The sequence below is a fragment of the Carya illinoinensis genome, chromosome 1, assembly GCF_018687715.1.
Source record: "Carya illinoinensis cultivar Pawnee chromosome 1, C.illinoinensisPawnee_v1, whole genome shotgun sequence".
Lineage (NCBI taxonomy): Eukaryota > Viridiplantae > Streptophyta > Magnoliopsida > Fagales > Juglandaceae > Carya > Carya illinoinensis.
Genome location: NC_056752.1, coordinates 48278119 through 48298919, shown reverse-complemented (window position 1 = coordinate 48298919; position 20801 = coordinate 48278119). Strand labels below are relative to the sequence as shown.

The window sequence follows — 20801 nt, the reverse complement described above, 5'->3', positions numbered from 1 at the left end:
TATTTAACTAAATATTATAAAGTATAAAATCAGAATTTGAAGTTAGGATTCTACTTTAATATCATGCGAAATCGACATTTATCTCAAAAATTCAAACTAATGAGAACAATTTATATTATATTCTTAAATAATTTTTTTTTTACTATAACGTTTTTTATTTATTGAATTCGAGTAATTGTGTTATTCCTATCATAAATAAGGATAATATCATCTAATTCAACTCTCAAAATTGGACCACTCCTACAGTGGAAACCTGCATGCACCTAGTGAGAGAAACTCCATATTCTCTCTAGGAAACAAATCCGGAAAAATCACCGGAGGGAGATGGGAGCCTCGGCTCCTCCCTCCCTTCTCCCTCTCTCTCTTTCTTTTCCTGTTTGGTTTTAGGTTTCTTTTTTTGTGTTTACCTATCTTTTTGTTAGCTTGAGAATAAAAGTTGTTGGCCAAATCTTGGGGGGTTGTACGGCCACCACTAAGCATGGTTCCCGATTTTCTCAACCATAGTTTTCACGCAGCTGGCGGGGAGATTTTACACGATGGAGGTGGAGGACATCGGTTTCGTATGGCCATGGTGGGTGGCTAAAAATCATAGATCCAGTCCGGTGTTCCTAACTGTTTTGGCTGAGAGTTGTATAAAATCATAGTCCCAGTACCTTACGTATAATATGAAGTTAGGCGTGCTTGAGAGGTGTATGTGAGGTTGCCTGGAAGAATGGTCTGCTGAGGGGATACGTTGGAGGTTTACGGTGTGAGCAGGGTCAGGGCGGTTTGTCCTAGGAGGCGATGGTTTTGCATGCAGGTTTGGGTTGCATCCCGACAAGGTTTATGGACTCTGTTTTATCCATGGAAAACAGAGGTTTTTTCGGTTTGAAGGTCAACGTGCATGGGGGTTAAGGTGCTTTTTCTAGGGCGGAGCCCGGACGTAGCTCATGGTGTCTCTCTTCATGTATGGTGGTCGGAGAAGAGGATGGGCGACAATGGTTTTCTGTTATTTTCTTTTCTGTTTTATGCTCTGTTTTCTTGTCTTGTTCATGCTTTAGATTGTTCCTTTGGTTTTTCTGCTACTCTGTTTTTAGTGGATATGGAGGTGGTGAGGCCTTCCGTTGGTTTTGTTTTGGTCGGTGAAGGTGCATGTGTTCTGTTTGAATAAAGGATTTTCGGTGAAGGCGTCTGTTTCTTCTTGCTTCTCCGTTTGCTATCTGATGGCTCGTCTGTTTGGTGGCTGTTTGATGGCTGGTCTGGAGGTGTCCGTTATCTGCTTGTTGGTTGCAGGAAGTGGCAGGACGTAGGGCGGGTTGAGGCAGTTACGGGTGGCAGGGATAGTGGGGGACAGTGTGGTGTAGTCAGTGGTTGTTTACGGAGTGGTTTTTGATTTCTGTCTTAAGTCTGTTAGTTGTTTTTTTCTTTTTGTTTTGTCTGTTAGTTTTAAAGAGAATAATTTGAAATAGACAATTCTCTTTCCTCTTGTGGAGGAGAAGAGTAGTTTAGTCCCTATCCTTCTTTGGAGGATGATGGTGAAAAATCCCCCTCCTCTTTTGGAGGGTGGGGGTGTTATGTGGTTTTTCTCGTAGACAAGTCGAGATGGATATCTCTATTTCTATAGAGTCTCGCATCTCAGGAAGGGCTGTGTCTGTAGAGAGTTTTTTTGAAGTTTTTAGACAATGTCCGGCATAATGAAAGTTGTGTGCGGGGGAGCGTATAACTATTATATAGTTGACTTGTAATCAGGGCTTGTACCTGAACTTATTGGTCACAGCTGTAACTTCCTTCATTCATGAATTGAATTGAAGTCTATTTCAAAAAAAAAATTGGACCACTCCTAAGAAAATATTTGCGCAAATGAATATGATGAGACAATAGATAATAAATTTTAATTATGGCTAGCAAGTATTCTTCAAGAAAGAACAAGAACATGTGCTAAAAAATGAGAATATGTTGGAAAATGAAAAGAACATATACAATAAATTGGGAATTACTCTTAATATGTAATGAGGTCGTAGCTGTCGCGTGACTAATTCATCAATAACTAAATAAATGAAGTCTTTATCCTCCTTAAAAATGAATCCATTAAAAAAATGAAACAGATTTTGATTGATTCCAATGTGGTTGTGATCAGCTTTATCCAAATTGCATAAATTTTCATTTTTATTTTACGGGTATTTCTTTTTTTCCACCCTCGCTCATCCACTCTCGAATCTCAATTGTGTGGATAGAAAAATAAATTATATAAATTTTAAATAGATAAATTTCGTGTCAAATTTAAAAAAAAAAATACATTTTATTTTAAAAATTTATAAAATATATATATTTTTTTATTAATAGAACTTATTTAAAAATAAATAAAAAAATCTGCAAAAAATTTGTCTATTTTAACTTTATAGGTAGTAGCATGACTCTGGCGGATACTCGTTTGGCACCAACCCTTCTTTGACTGTCTGTTTTAAGTTAGTTTATTTTATTGTATTATGTTTATGGTTGTCTTAGGTACACACGTTGGGCTAATTGAGTGCTTCGTGTAAAAAATTCAAGCGCCCATATTTCTCCGGCTGTGCTCTTCCTTTCTCGTTATGGTCGTCTTAGGTACACACGTTGGGCTGATTCAGTGCTTCGTGTCAAAAATTCAAGCGCCCATATTTCTCCGGCTGTGCTCTTCCTTTCTCCTCATTTATTGTTATTTAAGTTTCTTTCACTCTCATGGACGTCAAAATTAAAAATCTCTACAAAAAAATTTAAAATTATTTTAAAAAATAGTAAAATTTATTATTAAAAAATAAATTTTTTTTATATAAATTATATATTTTATTTATTTATTTTTTAAATAATTATGCGACAATTGCATAATTTATTATTATAAATATCTTTTTTTTAATTAATAGAAATTAGAATGAAAGTACATTATTCAAAGCTTGTTTTCAATTTTGGTGTTTTAATTCCCTAAAGACAAAGCGAAATAAAGAAGCTTGATTTTTTGTATATTCCTAAGAGGTTCTATAAAGAGATTAATTTTCTTTATTTCATAGTAATTTTTTTTTTACAATTTAACAAATTAAAAAAATCGAATCATTTTATGAATTTATTTTTATAAAACTTATAAATAAAATATGTATTTTATCTTTTTATATATTATATCATCGGCCCTCCTGCATTGTACTGTCGTGTCTCTTTTAATTTATCGGTGCGTAGCATGAAGTTATTAACAAATCAAATTTCATAATCGCAGATTGGAACATCTTTTCCCACGTGTGTCTCTTGTTAAAATAATAATAATAATAATAATAGTGACGATGACACGTGTTAAAGGATGGAGTGCAAAAGAGCCGGAAGCACATCGAGTCCGGTCCGGTCTGTTGTTTTGGGCCAATGCCAATGGGATTGATTTGTTGACTTTCATGGGCTAAAGTTGTTGGATCTCATCTCATGGGAAGTGATTTTTATTAAATTAAATTATTCATGTTTTGGCAGCCATCCCCCAAAGTCCTAATTAATTCATACGTAAACGTTTAAAAATGTTAGGAATCACTGTCACGATTTGTCACAAATAAATAAAAAACATAAACAAACAAAACACAACAAGCGACTTTAAATCAGTTTAATGATGTCTAAGTGATCCAAGATCCATTGATCATTAATAAATACATCAACACATGGACTCTAGATGGGAAGATGTAATTGAAAAATTAAAACGTGTTTAGGAGCCATTTGGTTTCATCAGAGATGGTCATCTCAACTTGTACGGAGATTTTTTTTTTTTTTTAAAAAAATCTAAATATTTATTTTAAAATCACTTTTTAATCTAAAATTATTTCATTCCATCTCATTTTTTAATCCAAACACAATTTTTAAAACCATCTCAACTTAACAATTTCATTACTATTCATAAATCATCTTATCTTATGTTATTTTCTAATCCTAACACACAAAATAAGTTACGTTTAGATATGAGATAATTTCAGATAATCTATAAATAGTAGTAATAAATAATAAATAATAATAAAAAGTAGTGAATAGTTTGTAAATAGTATTAAGGTAGTTTGAATATCTCATATTATCTATTAATAGTAATAAAATAGTTTAAATTAAGATGTTTTATTAAATTTTGAAAAATGAGAGAAAAATATATATATATTATAAAATTAAAATATGATTTAAAAATAATTTTTTAATACTATTTTTTTTTTCTTTTTACGTTTTGTTTGAGAGTTTGTAAAAATTATAATAATTATTTTAAAAAGTTGAATATTTGAAATTTAATTAAACGATATTTAGGCTGCGTTTGGATATTAAACTGAGCTAAGTTCTTTATAAATAATAGTGAGTTGAGTAGGTGAAGTGAGTTATGTGAGGCTCATCTAAAATGAGTTTGGATGTATTTGAATGTTAATATAAGTTTAATACTATTTAAAAAAAATTAAAAAAAAGTTGTGCATCCTAAGTACAAAAATATGTTGACTTGAAAAAGATTATAATTTCACGTATAAGAAAATTTTAAATTGAGATAAATTTAATAATTAAATATTTAAATATTAAACTCTATTTATAATTAAATTAAAACAAATTAATCTCAATTAAGTCTCGCAAATAAACGAGAAAAAATATCGAAGAACTCCAGAACACTTATGTTCCAAACTAGTCCCTCGTTCCCTAGTGGAGATCTGCTGTTGATATCCATTCATTCATGATTGTTATGGGCCCAAAAGGTGTGAGCCCCAAAGCCTAACGAGCACGTCAGCCCGATTTGGATAAACCCATGATCCACGATCTACTCATTCCCGAGCCACCAATTCACATGGCTTAGCAACTAAACAAGCAAAGCCGGAATCTGCCATCGCCACTACGTGAATTTTTCTTTCAAGTTTTCAACAAACTCAGAATTGAAGTTACTTAAAAGTCTTAACTTTGCTTAGAATGACAAACACCCAAAAGTACACCAGTATGTACCAGAACATTGAAAAAGCCATGCCATGAATAATTAAAAGGAGGTTTACCAAATTCCTCAAAAGTGACGAAGTTTATGTACGTGGTCCTTGGTACGAGATTTTCAGAGGTGAAGGTGAAGGCTATGGGAGCTTGCGAAACACTTTTGGACATTCACTGCATGAGGTCGAAATACGAATAGGAAGACACGACTAAATAAAGGGAACATTCGATGACCCGGGATCTTCTGCAAAGTCCATGTTTCTATAAAGTAATGTTGCAAGCTGTTCTACTATTTTATCTCCGACTCTGTGAGAACTTCAAGAATCTACTCAGGAACAGGGGAAAAAAGAAAATGAAAGAAAATGAGATACCACTTTCCGGGAGATCTCTGATTTCATGACTCAGGGATAGACGAAATCAAAACCCATGTGCAGCTTGCAGCTGGCCATAGTCATACCTGAAATCGCATGGCCATTAATGAGTCTGGAATATTTCCTAATAAGCATGGATAGATATATAGATCTTGTGCTCTTGTCCCTCACATAGATATTGGATGTGAAGTATCTAGGCACCCCATGTGAGCATGCATACAACAGATTAATTACCCAAAAAAAAATTGAAGAATTTTTCCTAACTCAGGGTTCAGTTACCTGGCAATACTCCAAATGCTATCTGCAGATTTTTAAGAACTTCTTAGATCCTTTTTGCACTTCATTTGGCTTTCCACACGAGTAATAAACAAAAAAAGGTATAATATATTTGTGAGAAAAAAGACAAAAACCATGCTGTTGAAGATGTCAATTGCTTCATATTGACTGCGACATGAATATGGTGCAAGCTTCATGCATTAGACAGAGTTCGAGCAACCATATCTATACAGATTGAAGTTGTCTGCATTGACCAATCGTGATAGTCGGAAAGGATATAGATTCGGATACAAATCTTAAAGAGTATCCAGCCCTCGTTATATGATCCAAATATAAGTATGATTTGATTCATTTTCTTTTGCAACTCATTTGGTAAATTAAAGAGACTTATTAACCTAACCTGACCCTTAATATCTGATAAGTGTAATAAGCTGCTCTGGTATTGGTACCACCAAACTTTTTTTCCCATCCTGGCCCCAGAACTCGACATGTGTATTTAGACAAGCTGATTATTCCCCTGCTGGTTTTTTTGCTAGTTTCAGACTTTAGTAATGAGATGGGAAAGCTGTGATCTAGTTACCCCACTAGTTTTCAATTGTAGTTATGGGAGTGATTCATTTGGGTACAAAAGGCTGGGAATTCTGTATATGGTCAGTATGATTAGTTGATTTGAAAAAACACAAAGGAAGCCTGTGGAAGTAATTATATTATATATTGCTTAAACTCTTGTACAATTTTTTTTCTTTGTTTTTAGAAAGTGGAAAATATGATTATGAACCAGAAAGAATCATTTGTGATGAGCTAGTGACTTCGGTTTCATAAACACTAAAAATCAATTTTTGACCCAAAGGGGAACAGACTTTACAAGATCATCCATCAACAATCCATTATTTTTTAAAATTTGGGAGGGGGGGACCAATGAGCTGTAGATGACCATGGTTAGACACCCATAATACGCTACTGACAGCACTGAAGAGAAGATTATACACTAAGATCATATTGGTATACTTAAATTACCTTATCAACATAGGGTACCTTGCCTTAAACAACTGAATAAAAATTTAAAAAAAAAAGATAAGTATTTTCTCTTTCTCCCTGTCAAGCTAATCAAGCAAGGTAGAATCCAACCAAACCAACGTCCCACCTCAGAATTGAGGTTAGGTTGCCGGGACACTGTTCCCAGAGCCAAATCTCGTGCCTTGTCTGGATTAAGCAGGCATCCTTTTTTCATGCTAGCCTTTGCCACTTTTCTAATTCATCCTCTTCGATTCTGCACTCCATCCCATCTCATTAACATCGGTAGGAGCATTACTATATTGTAATTCCATTATATTACTGGTTTAAAACCCACGTTCACGCCCCCTCTTCTTCACAGAAAACTATGCTGCTGAGGCTGCAAATCCCTCAGTTTTCGAACCTGACCATGTTCATTCCCTTCAATTTTCAAAGCCCGGTCAACCATCTCCTGCTAAGCTTTGTGGTTGTATATATACTTTACCCCTCTACCCCCACACGTCTCCTCAAGCTCTGTTGTGAGCTCTTTCTTTCTTTCTTTCTCTTTGCATAAACTAAAGAGAACGATGGCATCAGCCATGGTAGAACTCCAGCAAAACAACACGTGTGGAGCCAAGGTCTCTGCAAAGAGAAAGGGGAATGGCTTCAGCAGAAAGTGTGCTTCGTTGGTGAAGGAGCAACGTGCTCGTATATATATCCTGCGCCGCTGTGCTACCATGCTCCTTTGCTGGTATATTCAAGGAGATGACTAGCGCCCCTACTCTCTCTTCAGTTCATCTATAAATAAATCACCCTCTCTCTCTCTCTCTCTCTCTCTCTCTCTCTCTCAAGTAGATTACATCTCTTCCTTCGTTAGACTTTGTCATTTGTGCCAGTCCGGTTTGGTTTTATGGGGAATGGTGTGGTTTCTATGGCTTCTTCTCACAGTACAGTGCTCTTCTTTTTGACCCAATTGGAAAATTCCTTGGGTTTTGAGGCACAGGAGAGATGAATTTGTAGCCACGCTCTTGCCTTTTCACCATCGGATTATCAAGATTCAACTTTGATGAAGTTGACATGAAGGGTCTTTTTATGTTATATATAACGTTGTCCGGCTAAATCTGATGTTGGAAGGTTTGATTGTAACACAGTGTCCATTGTCCTTTTTCTTTCTTTGGAAGCAGCTTAAAGAAAATGTTTTAGATCCATGAAAATGGAGGGAACACTTGACATGTTGTAATAGCAAAGTTGTAATCGATGGTAATTCTATATACCAACATATTTACCATTTCGTGACGAGTTCTTGGATTCTCAGTTGCTTTTCATTTAGCTAGTTTTTATCATTTTTTGTGTGTGCTTCTGTGAGAGATGTGTAATGCGTTCACTAGTTGACGGGTAACGGCAAAATCTAGAGCTTGTACTGAATCACAGTCTCTTTAATTGCACTGTGTGGAGGTTATAGAGGAAAGGAATTTGAAACAGAGAGCATGAATTAAGATGGAATGGAACTAGAAAGGTTCAATTGGACTATTCTTTTCTGTAAAATCTTCACTTATTCTAAAAACTCTCTTCGGATAACATGTATTTCTTTTTTGGAAGTAGAAAGACTTCTGCTATGTGCATGGTCCGTTTCCCCGTGCACCAAGCAATTTTGCACTCAGAAATACAGGTGATATGCACCCTTCCCAATGCTGGAGATCTGACAGAAACGTTTCACATACAAATTACAGGATTCAGTGAAACAAGGTAACTGTCCTAATAGGAGGCGAGACTGTTTTATTCAAATAGCATGGTAAATAAAGCACAAATTTCTCATGTCCGCATAGATCTAGTAGGATCTTAAGAGGATGGTTCCAACTACATACTTCATTGGAGAACCTGCACTTGCATTGAAACTATGATTACGTTCAAGAAACACATGACAATTCCCAACATTCAAAAAGAGGGGTGCTTCTCATCTTGTCCATGCTTGAATATTGAAGACAAAATATCTACACTATCGCAGATCTTTGGATGGTCTAGATAACTAGAAAACAGAGTAATTGACAGATTCCAATTGAAAGAGTTATACCCAACAGATTAAGAAGTTTAAATATGAGCAACCTCAGAGACCTTTTATCATTTTTAGTCCAATTGAGGTATCAGAATTTGTTCTAAAACAATTATTTACATGACAGGCTATGAGCAAAGCAGTAGAACTCTACATTTAGATACAACCAGAGAGGCAAGTGATTACCTTTATAACATAGGTCATTGATCCCTAGTTAGAGGTTCCTAAGGACTAAATCACTTAATCTCATCTTCAAAGCAACATAATGGGACAAAAGATGTTTGAAAGGTCTGCATTAATAGATGCAATTTTGTTACATGTATACATATCTTTTCAAAAGTTGTGTTGAAGGGAATTGTACACTACTCCTTATTCTGGTCTAGGGGTGTTGCACCTACATTCTTCAGCCAATCGACAACTTCCTGGATGGTTGGTCTCTTGAAAGGATTCTGGCTGATGCACATGCAGGCCACATCAAGGACCTGCAGCATCTCCTCATCAAAGCCCTTCCCTATAAGGAGAGGGTCGAAGATTTGGTCTTGTTTGCCTTCACTTCTCAGTTGCTGCACCCAGACAACCAACTCCCTGGACATCTTCGGTTTGAATACCTCCATAGGCCTCTTCCCAGTGAGTAGCTCAAGCATAACAACCCCAAAACTGTACATGTCTCCCCTCAAAGTGGCTGCCCATGATTGCCCGTACTCAGGGGGAATGTACCCCAAGGTACCAACAAGCTCAGTTGTAACATGAGTCTGATAAGGATTAATCAATCGGGACAATCCGAAATCTGCAACATGTGCTTCAAACTTGTCATCAAGGAGGATGTTGCTGGACTTGATGTCACGATGCACAATGTGTGGCTCGCATATCTGGTGCATGTAAGCCACCCCGTAGCTCGCTCCCTGTGCAATTTTCAGTCGAGTTGGCCAATCTAGTTGAGATGCACCATCGACCTTCTCATGCAACCAGTAATCCAGACTTCCATTCTCCATGTAGGAATACATTAGTAGCCGAGAGCCCTCATGCATGCTATAACCTTGCAAGGCAACCAGGTTCTTGTGTTGGGCTGTGGACAGAGCCTCTACCTCTGCTTTGAATTCCCTTTCCATCAGTCCCAAATCTCCTGAGAGTTTTTTAATAGCCAACTTGCTGCCATTTGTCAATGTTGCCTTATAAACCAAACCAAAACCCCCACAGCCTATGATGTTAGCCTGACTAAAATTTTCTGTGGCTTTCAAGATTTCAGATATAGTGAGATCCTTGATTCCGTTAGCATTGTTTGGGAACAATACTACCATGCTGGTATCCTTGTCAACCCCAAGAGGAACCAGTGGATTGGAGTTGCTAGAAATTGACTCAGAATCAATCTTGTCAGTGTCCGCTCTTGGAATTACCCTCCTCTTAGACAATATCCACATTGCTAGCACGGTGACAATAATACCAGTTCCCAAAAAGATCATGAGGACTCCAATAATAAGCCTTTTGTTCGAGCCTTTATGAGTTTCAACTCCTTGTGAACTATGGCAAGAGCGCTGCAGGATTGTGCCACACAACCGTGGATTCCCGGCAAAACTGGAAGCGGGAAAAGTGTCAAACTGACTTCCCACCGGTATTGGTCCTTGAAGATCATTGTTTGCAACACTGAACCAAGATAAGAAATTTAGACCTTTAAGTGAAGCAGGGATTGGGCCAGATAGGTGGTTTGAGGAGAGATCCAACTTCTCCAAGTTTTTGAGGTTAGAAACTTGATCTGGAATATTGCCAGAGAAGTTATTGTCATTGAGATTCAACAAATGAAGAACCTTCAATTGCCCAATCTGAGAAGGGATATTGCCACTAAGGCTGTTGTTATTCAGGTATATAGCTGGAGGAAGGCTGGACAGCTGATTGTACTGTTGCTTGCTAGCATTATTGGGCATAACAAAGACTGGCAATTCCAGATGAGTCTGGCCCATTTGACCGTTTTCATAATCCTGTTGTGACAAAAGCGCTGGCAGTTGGCAGAGCTCCACGGGAAATTCTCCAGTGAGGAGGTTAGCAGACAAGTCTATGTAGAAAAGCATAGGCAGACTACCCAACCAAGCAGGAACTGAACCTCCGAGCCTATTAACAGACAAGTCCAAGACCTGAAGTTTCTTAAGCTTAGCAAGCCAGTTGGGCACTTCACCAGAGAAACCGCAACCACCCAAAGCTAAAATTTGGATATTTTGGAATCCCTCTGGATCCAATGTGTTGTCATCACCTGGCATTGGTTCACCATAGAAATTTTTGGAGACTACAAGAGTACTGAGGTTCTTGCACGCCATCAGATTCCTGATTGCCCCGGTGAAGTTTGTCAGCGTGTTGTTAGAAACAGAGAGGAAAACGAGAGATTGCAGCGCAACTATGTCGGGCAGTATCTGCCCTGTGAGGTTATTAGTGGCCATTCTAACAGCTTTTAATGACCTGCAAGAGTAAAGGCTTGGAGGGAGGTTACCGGTGAACTGGTTTTCGCCAAGGTCAAGGGTATTGAGGCGGACAAGTGGGGAGAAGTCGAAGGCAGCGAGATCTCCCCCCAATTGGTTCACCCGTAAATTCAATGTGGTGAGATTGATGCAATCCGAAAGAGATGGGGGCAGAGAACCAGTAAGCTTGTTGATGTGAAGAAGCAGATGTTCCATGTTGGAGAGCTTGCCAATATCCCTGGGTATGGGGCCTTGCAATTGGTTAGAGTATAGTTCGAGGGTTGTAAGGTTAGTGAGGCGGAGGATACCATCGCCAATAGTTCCGGAGAGATTATTAGCAGGTATCGAGATTTCTTTGAGTGCCGCAGCATCGTAAATGTCAGGTGGAAGGGGTCCCCAGAGATCGTTGTAACCGGCTCGGAAAATCTCCAGCTTGGAACATAATCCAAGCCCACGGACAATTTGACCACTGAATTGATTGGAGGAGAAATCCAAGAACGTGATCGAGTTGCTTGAAGAGTTACCATCACTGAAGGTAGAGGTGGGAATAGAGCCCGTGAAGCTGTTGTTACTCACGTTGAAACTTGTCAAAGTATCCGCCAGGTTGAAAAATGCAGACGGGATTGCCCCATAGAACCGATTGCTAGATAAATCCAAAACCTGGAAGGCACCACTGCTGAAGGACGAGGAGGATGATGGGAATTCGCCGGACAGACGGTTATAGCTCAAATCAAGGATACGGAGCTGAATCAGGGATGAGAACAATCCGGAAGGAACAGAACCGGTGAGGCTATTGCGGGAAAGATTGAGGTGGGTGAGACAGCTAAGGTTCGTGATAGATGGGGAGATGGTGCCGGCGAGGGCTCTGGAGGGTAACAAAAGATGGGTGACCCGAAGATCACCTTTGTCGTCGGTAGCCTTGCAAGATATCCCTTCCCAGTCGCAGCAATCGGGGGAATAACTCCAGTTGAGAGGAGAGGAAGCGGAAGAAACGTTTTGGGAGAAGGAGAGGAGAGAGTCACGATCGAGGGGGTTGCAGGCAGCTGCGGCAGCAGAAACAGAGGAAGACAGAAGAATCAGAACCGTAAACAGTCTGACAAACATCGCGGATAAGCAGGAGCAGGGGAATCTCTTCTGTTGTACTCTCCCTTCCCTTGTCACCGAGACGACAAGACAATAGGAGGAATAAGAAGAAGACAGGACAAGAGTGGTGGTACCTGTACCATGTAAATGGACATATCAGCGTTTACCTTTTGGGGACTAAAGCTCGAACAACATTGGGGGATAGCAGTACTACTGAAAACCCATTGACCCTTGATGGGAGGGAGGCAATGAGGGAGCGACGTTGACGAGTTTGGTGTTTTTTTTTTTTTCTTTTGGTTCTTGGTTGGAGATAAATTATAAAATTAAAAAAAGGCAGCTCGGGTGGGGGGTTTTCTCTTTCCCCATAAAAATTTCTCTATCTTTTTATTCAGCGTTTACTTTTTGGGGCTGCTGGTGCTCAAGTGCGGGTTAGACTTTTTCTAATGATCATCATCATCATCGTTGATTAGTATATACAAAAGGAGCGTAACGTGTTGAGCAGATATGCACCAGAGAAAAAGACGCCCAAACCTGAGCTAGTTGCCATTTTTTCGCTTTGGGGATCGGGGATCATGGCATCATGCTAAGCAGTTTGCACTTTGCAGAGTCTACAAACGAGAAAATGACTTTTTTTTATTGGGTAGATCGAGAAAATGAGATACACAAAGTTTATTTTTTTGAGGGAATAAATAAAGTTTTGTTGTTTATATATATATGACAGTAGTGCAGAATAACACAACAGAGGGAATAGTAGGTACCGGAGAATGAATCGGAAGGTGGTCGGACCAATGGAGCAGGCGATGAGATGGGGAACAACCAAAACGTTAAAACATCGAATTCCAAATCCAAAGCACGGTCTTCAACTCCTGCTGCTGCTTTGTCGCTTCTCCCACTTCGAGCTTCTTACATGAAAATGAAGTATTTAGGAAAAGTATAGTTGTAAGTATAATTATACACTAATCTGTATATTAATATAATGTGATTTGTCAAAAAGTAGATTTTATTAAAAATAGTATTAATTTAAATTTTAAATATGAATAAATCAATATTGATATACAGATTAGTGCGCGACTGTACTTATATGTAACAAAACTCTTTTATGAATATTGACTTTTGTCCAGGGTCGGTAGGCTGAGAGAGAATCACAGATGAATCGGCTGTGATAGTATAGAAAATAATAATAACAATAATGCAATTATTCATTTTACCGAGTAACTTAGCAGCAAAATCATAACTAAACAAGAATTCCACACGAAAAGACCCAACAAAGAGACGTACTAACTAACAGCTCTATCTGTGGCTTTGACATCTATTCTTTTGAGTTTCCACGTACCATCTAATATTTTCTATGTATTATAGCACACAATATTTGCACCAAAATGAGATGTTTCTGTGCATAAATATGAAAATTGGGGGACTTTCGTCACGCCACTAAAAGTCTAATGTCGTAAGGTTCATTGTCATCATCAAGTAAGATGAACAAACTCATCTGCAAGTTGGACGATTTTATAAATTAAGGAAATGAAATCACGTAATTATCCATCAAATCATTTTTTTCCTAATTACATGTACATATTGATCTTATAATATTTAATAGTCTCTATGGGAAGTGTGAAAAGAAAGAAAAGTAAATGCCAACATGTAATTATTCGGGCAAAGAATTTTAAAAGACCACAACCATGAGGGAGGATTCCAAGCAAAGAAGAAACTGATATGAAGCCAAAACTTTTGATTGTACCAATGGGAAAATAAAACATCACGTCCTCACAAGTCATAGCCGTTTAAAGAGATTTATTTATTATTATTATTTTTTTTTCACATTCTCAACATGATAACAAAAAATATTAGTGTTTTGATATATATATATATATATATGTATATATAGTAATGTTAGGCACTAGCTGTAAGGAAATGTTTGGATGATGAAATAAGATGAATTGATATAAAAATTAAAAATTAAATAAAATATTATTATAATATTATTTTGTAATATTATTATTATTTTAAAATTTTAAAAAATTTGAATTGTTTATTATCTTTTGTGTGAGAATTTAAAAAAATTGTAATGATTAGATAAGATAAGTTAGGAAGACTTTTGTATACAAAGTATAAAAGTACTTTTGTAAAAAATAATGAACCTCATAGTTAAAAAATGAATTATTTTCATAATGTAGTTCACTTTTTTATAAAAGAAGCGTGATTTGTATATTTTGAACTTATATCTATCATTACTCATATATATATATATATATATACATGTATGTATATATATATCCAAAGAGAGACAGGCAATGAAGAAGGTAGCATATCCTAATTCACAGGGAAGGAACCCACAAGTCCAGACTTGTTTGTAAGATATGGCAAAAGAGATCGACAAAGGTGTTTGTTTGGTATTCGAAACTGATAAGGACAACCAGCAGCAATGACACATGGAATGTACACACGGCTTCCTCACGCACACCCCCACTCGGGAGATAATGACATTGGTATCGTCATTTGCAACTCTTTATCATCTGCTTTATGTATATACCAATGAGGGAGAAGGAAACTGAATCCTCAAACCCATTTCCACCATGGGATGCAAACCCACCTTACAAAACCTACCAAATCTGATTTCCTCATTTTACATCGTTGGCGGTTGGGTTCCTAAATAAATATGTGGATCTGTATCATCATGCCTAACGCACTCTCTCTCTCCCTTATCTCTCAAACTTCAGAATCAATAGACGAGAGAGACACAGAGAGAGAGAGACTAATGATATGCAACTTTGTGCAACTTTTGGTGATAGTGTTAAAAAGCTGGCCCATGTGTCTGAAAAAGGTGGAGAATATGTGCAACCTGTCCTTTCATTCGAACATATCCACCGTCATAAACTGAGATTCATGCACTAAAATAAACAAACACAACAGTGTTTGATGGCTTCAGCAGTGAAAAAAAAAAATGATCTTATAACCAGAGCACAGCCCAAAATGAAAATTTCCAAAGAAGGATGATCAGCAAAATGAAACGCGTTGCATGCTATCTGATTGAATGTTTGATGCGTCTGTGATGCCAATCTTCTCAGATGTTTAGTGCTGCACCAAGACGAAACGTTGCAGAAATGTGTTGCAAGAAGCCAACATTCAACCTGAAGCCTGGGCTGCTACTTGCTAGAGCATCTTAAAGTTCCACTCAGTGTAGCACCTTGTATACTGATAATGTTAAACATTTAAGCTGGACCAAACAGAAGAGTGGTAAACTAACCATGCCTAAAACCATGGTCTTAAATACCTTACCATCTCTAAAGCTATCTACCATCTTTAATTGAGCTTGGGACCTTAGAAGGTATCAGTTCTCTATATTTTATTTTACAAGTAACAAATGATTTAACTGATAGAAAACAGTAAGGCATAGCCCATATTCGTCGGATGTATACAAAAGACACCTAAGCTTTGATTGACAAATGATACAAGAAAATCGTGGACATTAAATCTATCCAAATTGACCATTAAAGTGTTAAAGAAAGAAGATTCTAAGCTCATTCGTTGCCGTATATCAATATTTATATATACATGTCTTGAGATCACTGTCAACAATCAGGAACTTCTGAGACTGGCTATATGTGACTGCTCATGCAATAATTCCTTCTACACAAGAGTCAATGAATGCGTGCAAATCAAGCCATTATAGGTAAGTGATTCTTCTTAGGCAACAAGATAAAACAGTAGGGAGATCCAAGCAATTTCATCCTTCAAAATCAAAGGCTATCTATGCTGCAGCATCTGAAACCTCATGCAAAAGGTAATGACTAATGACATAGATACCCGGAAATGGTGAAATCCATTTGTTGCATTATCAAGAATAGGCCAAAAATTGACCCACCCGTGGGTAGCCCAAGTGGTACAGGTGAACTTGTGTGCATGAGCCCCATGTCACAGGTTCGATTCACCCTGGAATCAAACTGCGATTTCAGTAGGAGGCCAGGGCAATGACTTGTTCAGTTAGTCTGCCCGGGAGTCTAGGTTCCATGGGTGAGTCCTAAGGACTCTGCCGTGAGGTGGTTCTCCGTCATTAAAAAAAAAAAATGGCCAAAAATTACTATTTTCCAGTGTGGATTAAAATGACCGTGATCAGATTTGCAGGATCTCAAATCTGGAACTTCACCGATAGAGAGGAAAATATAATAGAATCTAGTTTACCCATGACATTTCTTGATGCCTAAATTCAAGCATAGGCATTATTTTTCTGAGAGTTTAGATTACACACACCCAAAACCATGTTGCCATATTGATAACACGATTCATAGTCAGAGGGTTCTAATAGAAATTTAGGGAAAATTAATTTGAAAAAAAGTCAATGCAGACATGGACTGATATTGCTGCACAAACCTTGAACAGGGTCAGACCACTATGATCTTGAAAAGACGGAAAATATCCAATTAGCATGCTGTTCAAAACAAAAAAAGAAGCTTTGGAGCAGACAACGAAGCTCCACAGACACAGGCGATAAGACACACCCATTTATAAGTTTTAACATTTTATACTCCAATTGGCCAGGAAATTCTTGCTTCTCCTAAGTATCAACAGCCCCATCTGTGTGTGTGTGACAAAAAAAGTCAAGTAAAAAATCAACAGAACGCATAAAAGCAAAGCAATGGGGAAAATGTGAAAACCGCCTAGCAAGATGAAAATGTGAACAGGCCCGATTGAAATAATGTGGGGGTGTGTGAGACTCTGAGAGAGAGAACACCTTTGCCTTTTTCTCTGTTCTCACTTCTCAACCATAATGGTAAACAAAAGAGGGATTCATGCTTTAATATATCACAAAAGAAAATCTAATCTACATATTAGTTGAAAGAAAAGCTAAAAGCTTCACCCATGATACTTACAAAAACATGCCCAGAAATATTAAAAAAGAAAAGAAAAGAAAGATACTTCTCAAGAAAAAAACGCAAACAATAATCTTAACCGAAAATGGAAAAAATTCAGCAACCCTCCAAATACCCAACATCCCCTTTAACCAATTCTTACACCACCAACAATATGAGTATAATAGAAAGGCTTAAAAAAAAGCGATAAAAACTTGGGCTCCGTTAGAGATGAAGATTTTTCTTTTCAAGCAAACGTTATCGAAGACAAATGATCACGATCGAGATTGAGATTGCTTGACTGAAACTAGAAACATATCCAGTTCTCCCCCCAAAATTTCTGCCCCTAAAAATCAAACTTACCCATCTTATCAAAATTACACGAAATCATCATCATCATTCTTGAAGGGGAAAAGAAAAGAAAAGAAAAACATATGAAAGAAGAAAGAAAAAGACTAGGAAGAAAGCGAGCGTGGAGGAGGAGGTAAAAGTTGATGGAGATTCCCATGAACCTGGCTCTGGGTGTGAGTATTGCTCAAAATGAAAGGATGTTTCAACAACTGCAAGGCGTTCCAGCGGCGACTCGGCTCCCTCTGCAAACAACAGGCAATGAAGTGCCGAAAATCTCCGGAAGCGGTGGGCGGGGCCACTGGTGGTTGGGACATACAAATGGCGACCATCAAGCTGGCCCAATCGCCCTGCCTCTCCACCGCGAAGGGGAATCTACCCACATAGAATTCCAGGATGCTCACCCCCAAGCTCCATATATCACCGGCGTAGCCATCGTATTTACCGTGGTTTAGATCCGTGTTAATCCTCTCGGGGCTCATGTACGCAATGGTGCCCACAGAGGAGTTGCAGGGGTCCATGGTCTGCTCAAGAATCCTGCCGACTCCGAAATCAGCGATCTTGACCTGGTTTCGGGAGTTGATGAGGAGATTGGAGGGCTTGATGTCGCGATGGACGATGTGGCGGCGGTGTAAGTAGGCGAGCCCGGAGAGGATCTGGCGGGCATGATCAGCGAGGTCGGGTTCGTGAGGGATGTGTTTCCCCTCGAGGGAGCCGCCGTCCATGAATTCGAGGAGGACCTGGATCTCGCCGTTGTGGTCAAACATGTCATGGCACTTGACGACGTTGGGGTTGTCGACGTCACGGAGGATCTCGATCTCGCGGCAGATCTGGCGGCGCACTGAGTCGTCGTGGGTGCCGTAGATGACCTTGAGGGCATAGAGGCGACCCGTGGGGCGGTGGATCACCTTGTATACGGTGCCTCCGCTGCCGCTCCCTATACGGTTGGCTCGCTCGAGCTCGGAGAAGTTGATCGCGTTGCGGCCGTTGGGATTACTGGACGAGGAAGCGGAGGATGAGGAAGAGTTTGGGGCGGAGGATGGGGGAAGAGGGAGAGGGACGGCTAGAGATGCGTCTCGCTGTGGGAGAGGTAGGGTTAGGTCCTGCCGCCTACGAGCCCCTAGCCCTCTATTGCTGCCCGCTGCCAGTGGGGGTTGAACCGGTTTCATGGTTATGCCGTAGTCGTCTGGCACGTCAATTTCCTTTTCAGCGATTTCTTCTTTTAGTTCAATTGAATAGAACGGAATCTCAATACAAATAGGAAGAGCAACTACTCGTAAAGAACAGAATCTAATGGGTTTGTTGTCGTCCTTCTTCTTCTTCTTATCGTTCTAGAGCAGGAGGACCAAGAACAACCAGCTGGGTTGTTTGATTCGTTGTAAACAATTCATGGAGGGAGAGAAGAAAAGAGAGAGGGAGACTTTGAGAGAGAGAGAAGGTTCTGGGAAGAGAGGGAAGAAGAAAAAGAAGAGAATCAGAAAAAGGAAAGTGAGAATATGTGTTGCGAGTGTGTTTGGATATGTAAAAAATGAGAATGAAAAATCCAATTATCAACTCTTATAAAAAAAAAAATATATATATATTCTTTTTTTCTCTTTTCTTTAAAGATTAAAAGTGTATATATATATATTTTTATTTTGTAATAATATTCTAATCAAAGAAAGCCAGGATTGAGGTGAGAGATGTTGCCATCGAAAGAGGGAATCGAGATTTTGAAAGGGGCGCAGAGTTTCACGCGCCTTTTTCAGCGAGTATCACTCATACGCCAATCAGATTGGAGTGGGCCCCTTCTTATATATCTTAAAAATATTAATTTAAGCCTATTAGATACGCAGTGATTGACAACAACTCGCTAATCATTCCCAAGGCATTGTCAAAATTGCACTAATCCTTCACGTAGTAATGCTAGGTTGGGTTGGGCTTGGGTCCAAAGCCTTGCCCCCTACGCTTATGTATTTCTGTCAACGAAGTATATATATTCTAGAGGGACACAGAAGATTCTATAGAGGAATTTTATATACTGACGTGTTAAATTAACAATATATAATATTTTTTTTCTCTCTTTCTTTTTCTCTTTATGTTTTTCCCTCTTCCCATTCTCTCCACCGACCACCAACAAAGACCATGCCACAGAGTAGGACACGATAGAGTTGTTGATCGACGATGGTGAGCATGCAACAGCAAATTGCAGCGGTGTGACAACATTACCATCAATCTGAGCGAATGGGCACAGAAGTGAGAGAGAGTGATGAGAGAGAAAGAGAGATTGGAGAGAGGCAACAACAGGGCATAACAGGCTGTGGAGCGTGCGACAACGAGCATGCGACAGCAAAACTGTCTGGCCATGGCAAAGACGATCATGTCCTTGACTGCTTGGCTACCTGGCCATAGGATACTGCACGGGCGCAAGCAGTAGCCATTACTCATCGACCCAGTTGCGCCGAGGCGCAGCAAAGGTGCCAGTGTTTTCTATTTCCTGAACAATGCCCCAGAGCACAATGCATGGAGAGCAACAGTGGCCTTCATGGTCGGTGCAGGAAATAGGGCACAAGATGAGGGGGAGAAAAAATAAATTGGGGAGTAGAGAAAGGAAGAGGAAACAAATTGGGGAACACACAGCATACTCTCAATGTGTGAGATTTCTTTGTGGAATCATTTTCTATCTAAAGTGTTTTTCAATTCTAAATGACAGTTTGGATTGAAATTCTCGTATCTTCTTCTCTTTATAATTTTTTAAGTTTTTATATAAAATATAATAATTAATTAATTATTTTCAAATCTCAATTCAATTTTTTTATTTTTAAAATAATAATAATATTTTATTCAACTTTCATATAAAATCATCTTATCTCATATCATTATCTAAACAACCTTCAAAAGTTGAATTAGGATTTGAGAAAATTGAATTATTTATTATATTTTGTATGAAAATTTAAAATTTCTATAATTATGAAATGAGATGAATTGAATGTATTTCTCAATCCAAATGGTATTTAAATCTACAACCCGCGAAGGTTTTTAAAAAAAAAATTAGACTCTAGTTAAAAATTCACTTTTTTATAGAAAAATTGATGCAAGACTTATATATTTAGGATTTGTCCCTAACATTATTCTTCTATTAAAATCTTTAAAAGATATCAGTTTATTTATGAATAAAGCTAGATAAGTTTTAGAATATGCAAGTTTTGAATATTCTCTTTAAAAGAAATAACTTCTTAAGTAGATTTTAAATTTATCTACTTTTATAAAGAGAAAGAAAATGATACTCACCTACCGATTTTCCTTACTAAAATGTGTTTTTTTTAGCATTTGTATTTATTATTTAGTATTGTATTTTTTTGTACTTTTTTTTAAATATATAAACCAAAATACTTTAATATTATCGAGACAAAAGCTCGACAACTTTTATCAATAGAGATAACAGCACCCAAAAATAAAAATAAAAATAAAAAAAATACACAAAATTTAGATA

The 20801-nt window shown here is 38.0% G+C and overlaps 2 protein-coding genes across 3 annotated transcripts; both read right to left on the bottom strand.

The window, feature by feature from the left end:
- Positions 1–8650: 8650 nt before the first annotated feature.
- Positions 8651–13037, bottom strand: LOC122279595 (tyrosine-sulfated glycopeptide receptor 1-like). Of its 2 annotated transcripts, XM_043090305.1 has the most exons (3): positions 12893–13026; positions 12666–12742; positions 8651–12268 (listed from the first exon to the last, which is right to left on the bottom strand). In XM_043090305.1, the coding sequence occupies exons 2-3, from the start codon at positions 12706–12708 to the stop codon at positions 8970–8972; spliced, it is 3342 nt and encodes a 1113-aa protein (XP_042946239.1). In that variant the 5' UTR covers positions 12709–12742; positions 12893–13026; the 3' UTR covers positions 8651–8969. The 2 variants fall into 2 exon arrangements, with proteins under 2 accessions (XP_042946239.1, XP_042946248.1); XM_043090314.1 differs by lacking the exon at positions 12666–12742 and having other exon boundaries at positions 12893–13037.
- A 4169-nt stretch (positions 13038–17206) lies between these two features.
- LOC122279607 (mitogen-activated protein kinase kinase 5-like) lies at positions 17207–18861 on the bottom strand. The gene has a single exon (XM_043090328.1). It carries the CDS (start codon positions 18496–18498, stop codon positions 17437–17439), a length of 1062 nt encoding a protein of 353 aa, XP_042946262.1. The 5' UTR covers positions 18499–18861; the 3' UTR covers positions 17207–17436.
- Between the last annotated feature and the right edge of the window lie 1940 nt (positions 18862–20801).

Coding starts and splice junctions, on each gene's coding strand:
- LOC122279595 (XM_043090305.1), bottom strand. CDS start 12,708: ATGATCCCCGATCCCCAAAGCGAAAAAATGGCAACTAGCTCAG. Junction 12,269..12,665: donor AAAAATGGCAACTAGCTCAG/GTTTGGGCGTCT, acceptor TACATGGTACAG/GTACCACCACTCTTGTCCTG.
- LOC122279607 (XM_043090328.1), bottom strand. CDS start 18,498: ATGAAACCGGTTCAACCCCCACTGGCAGCGGGCAGCAATAGAGGGCTA.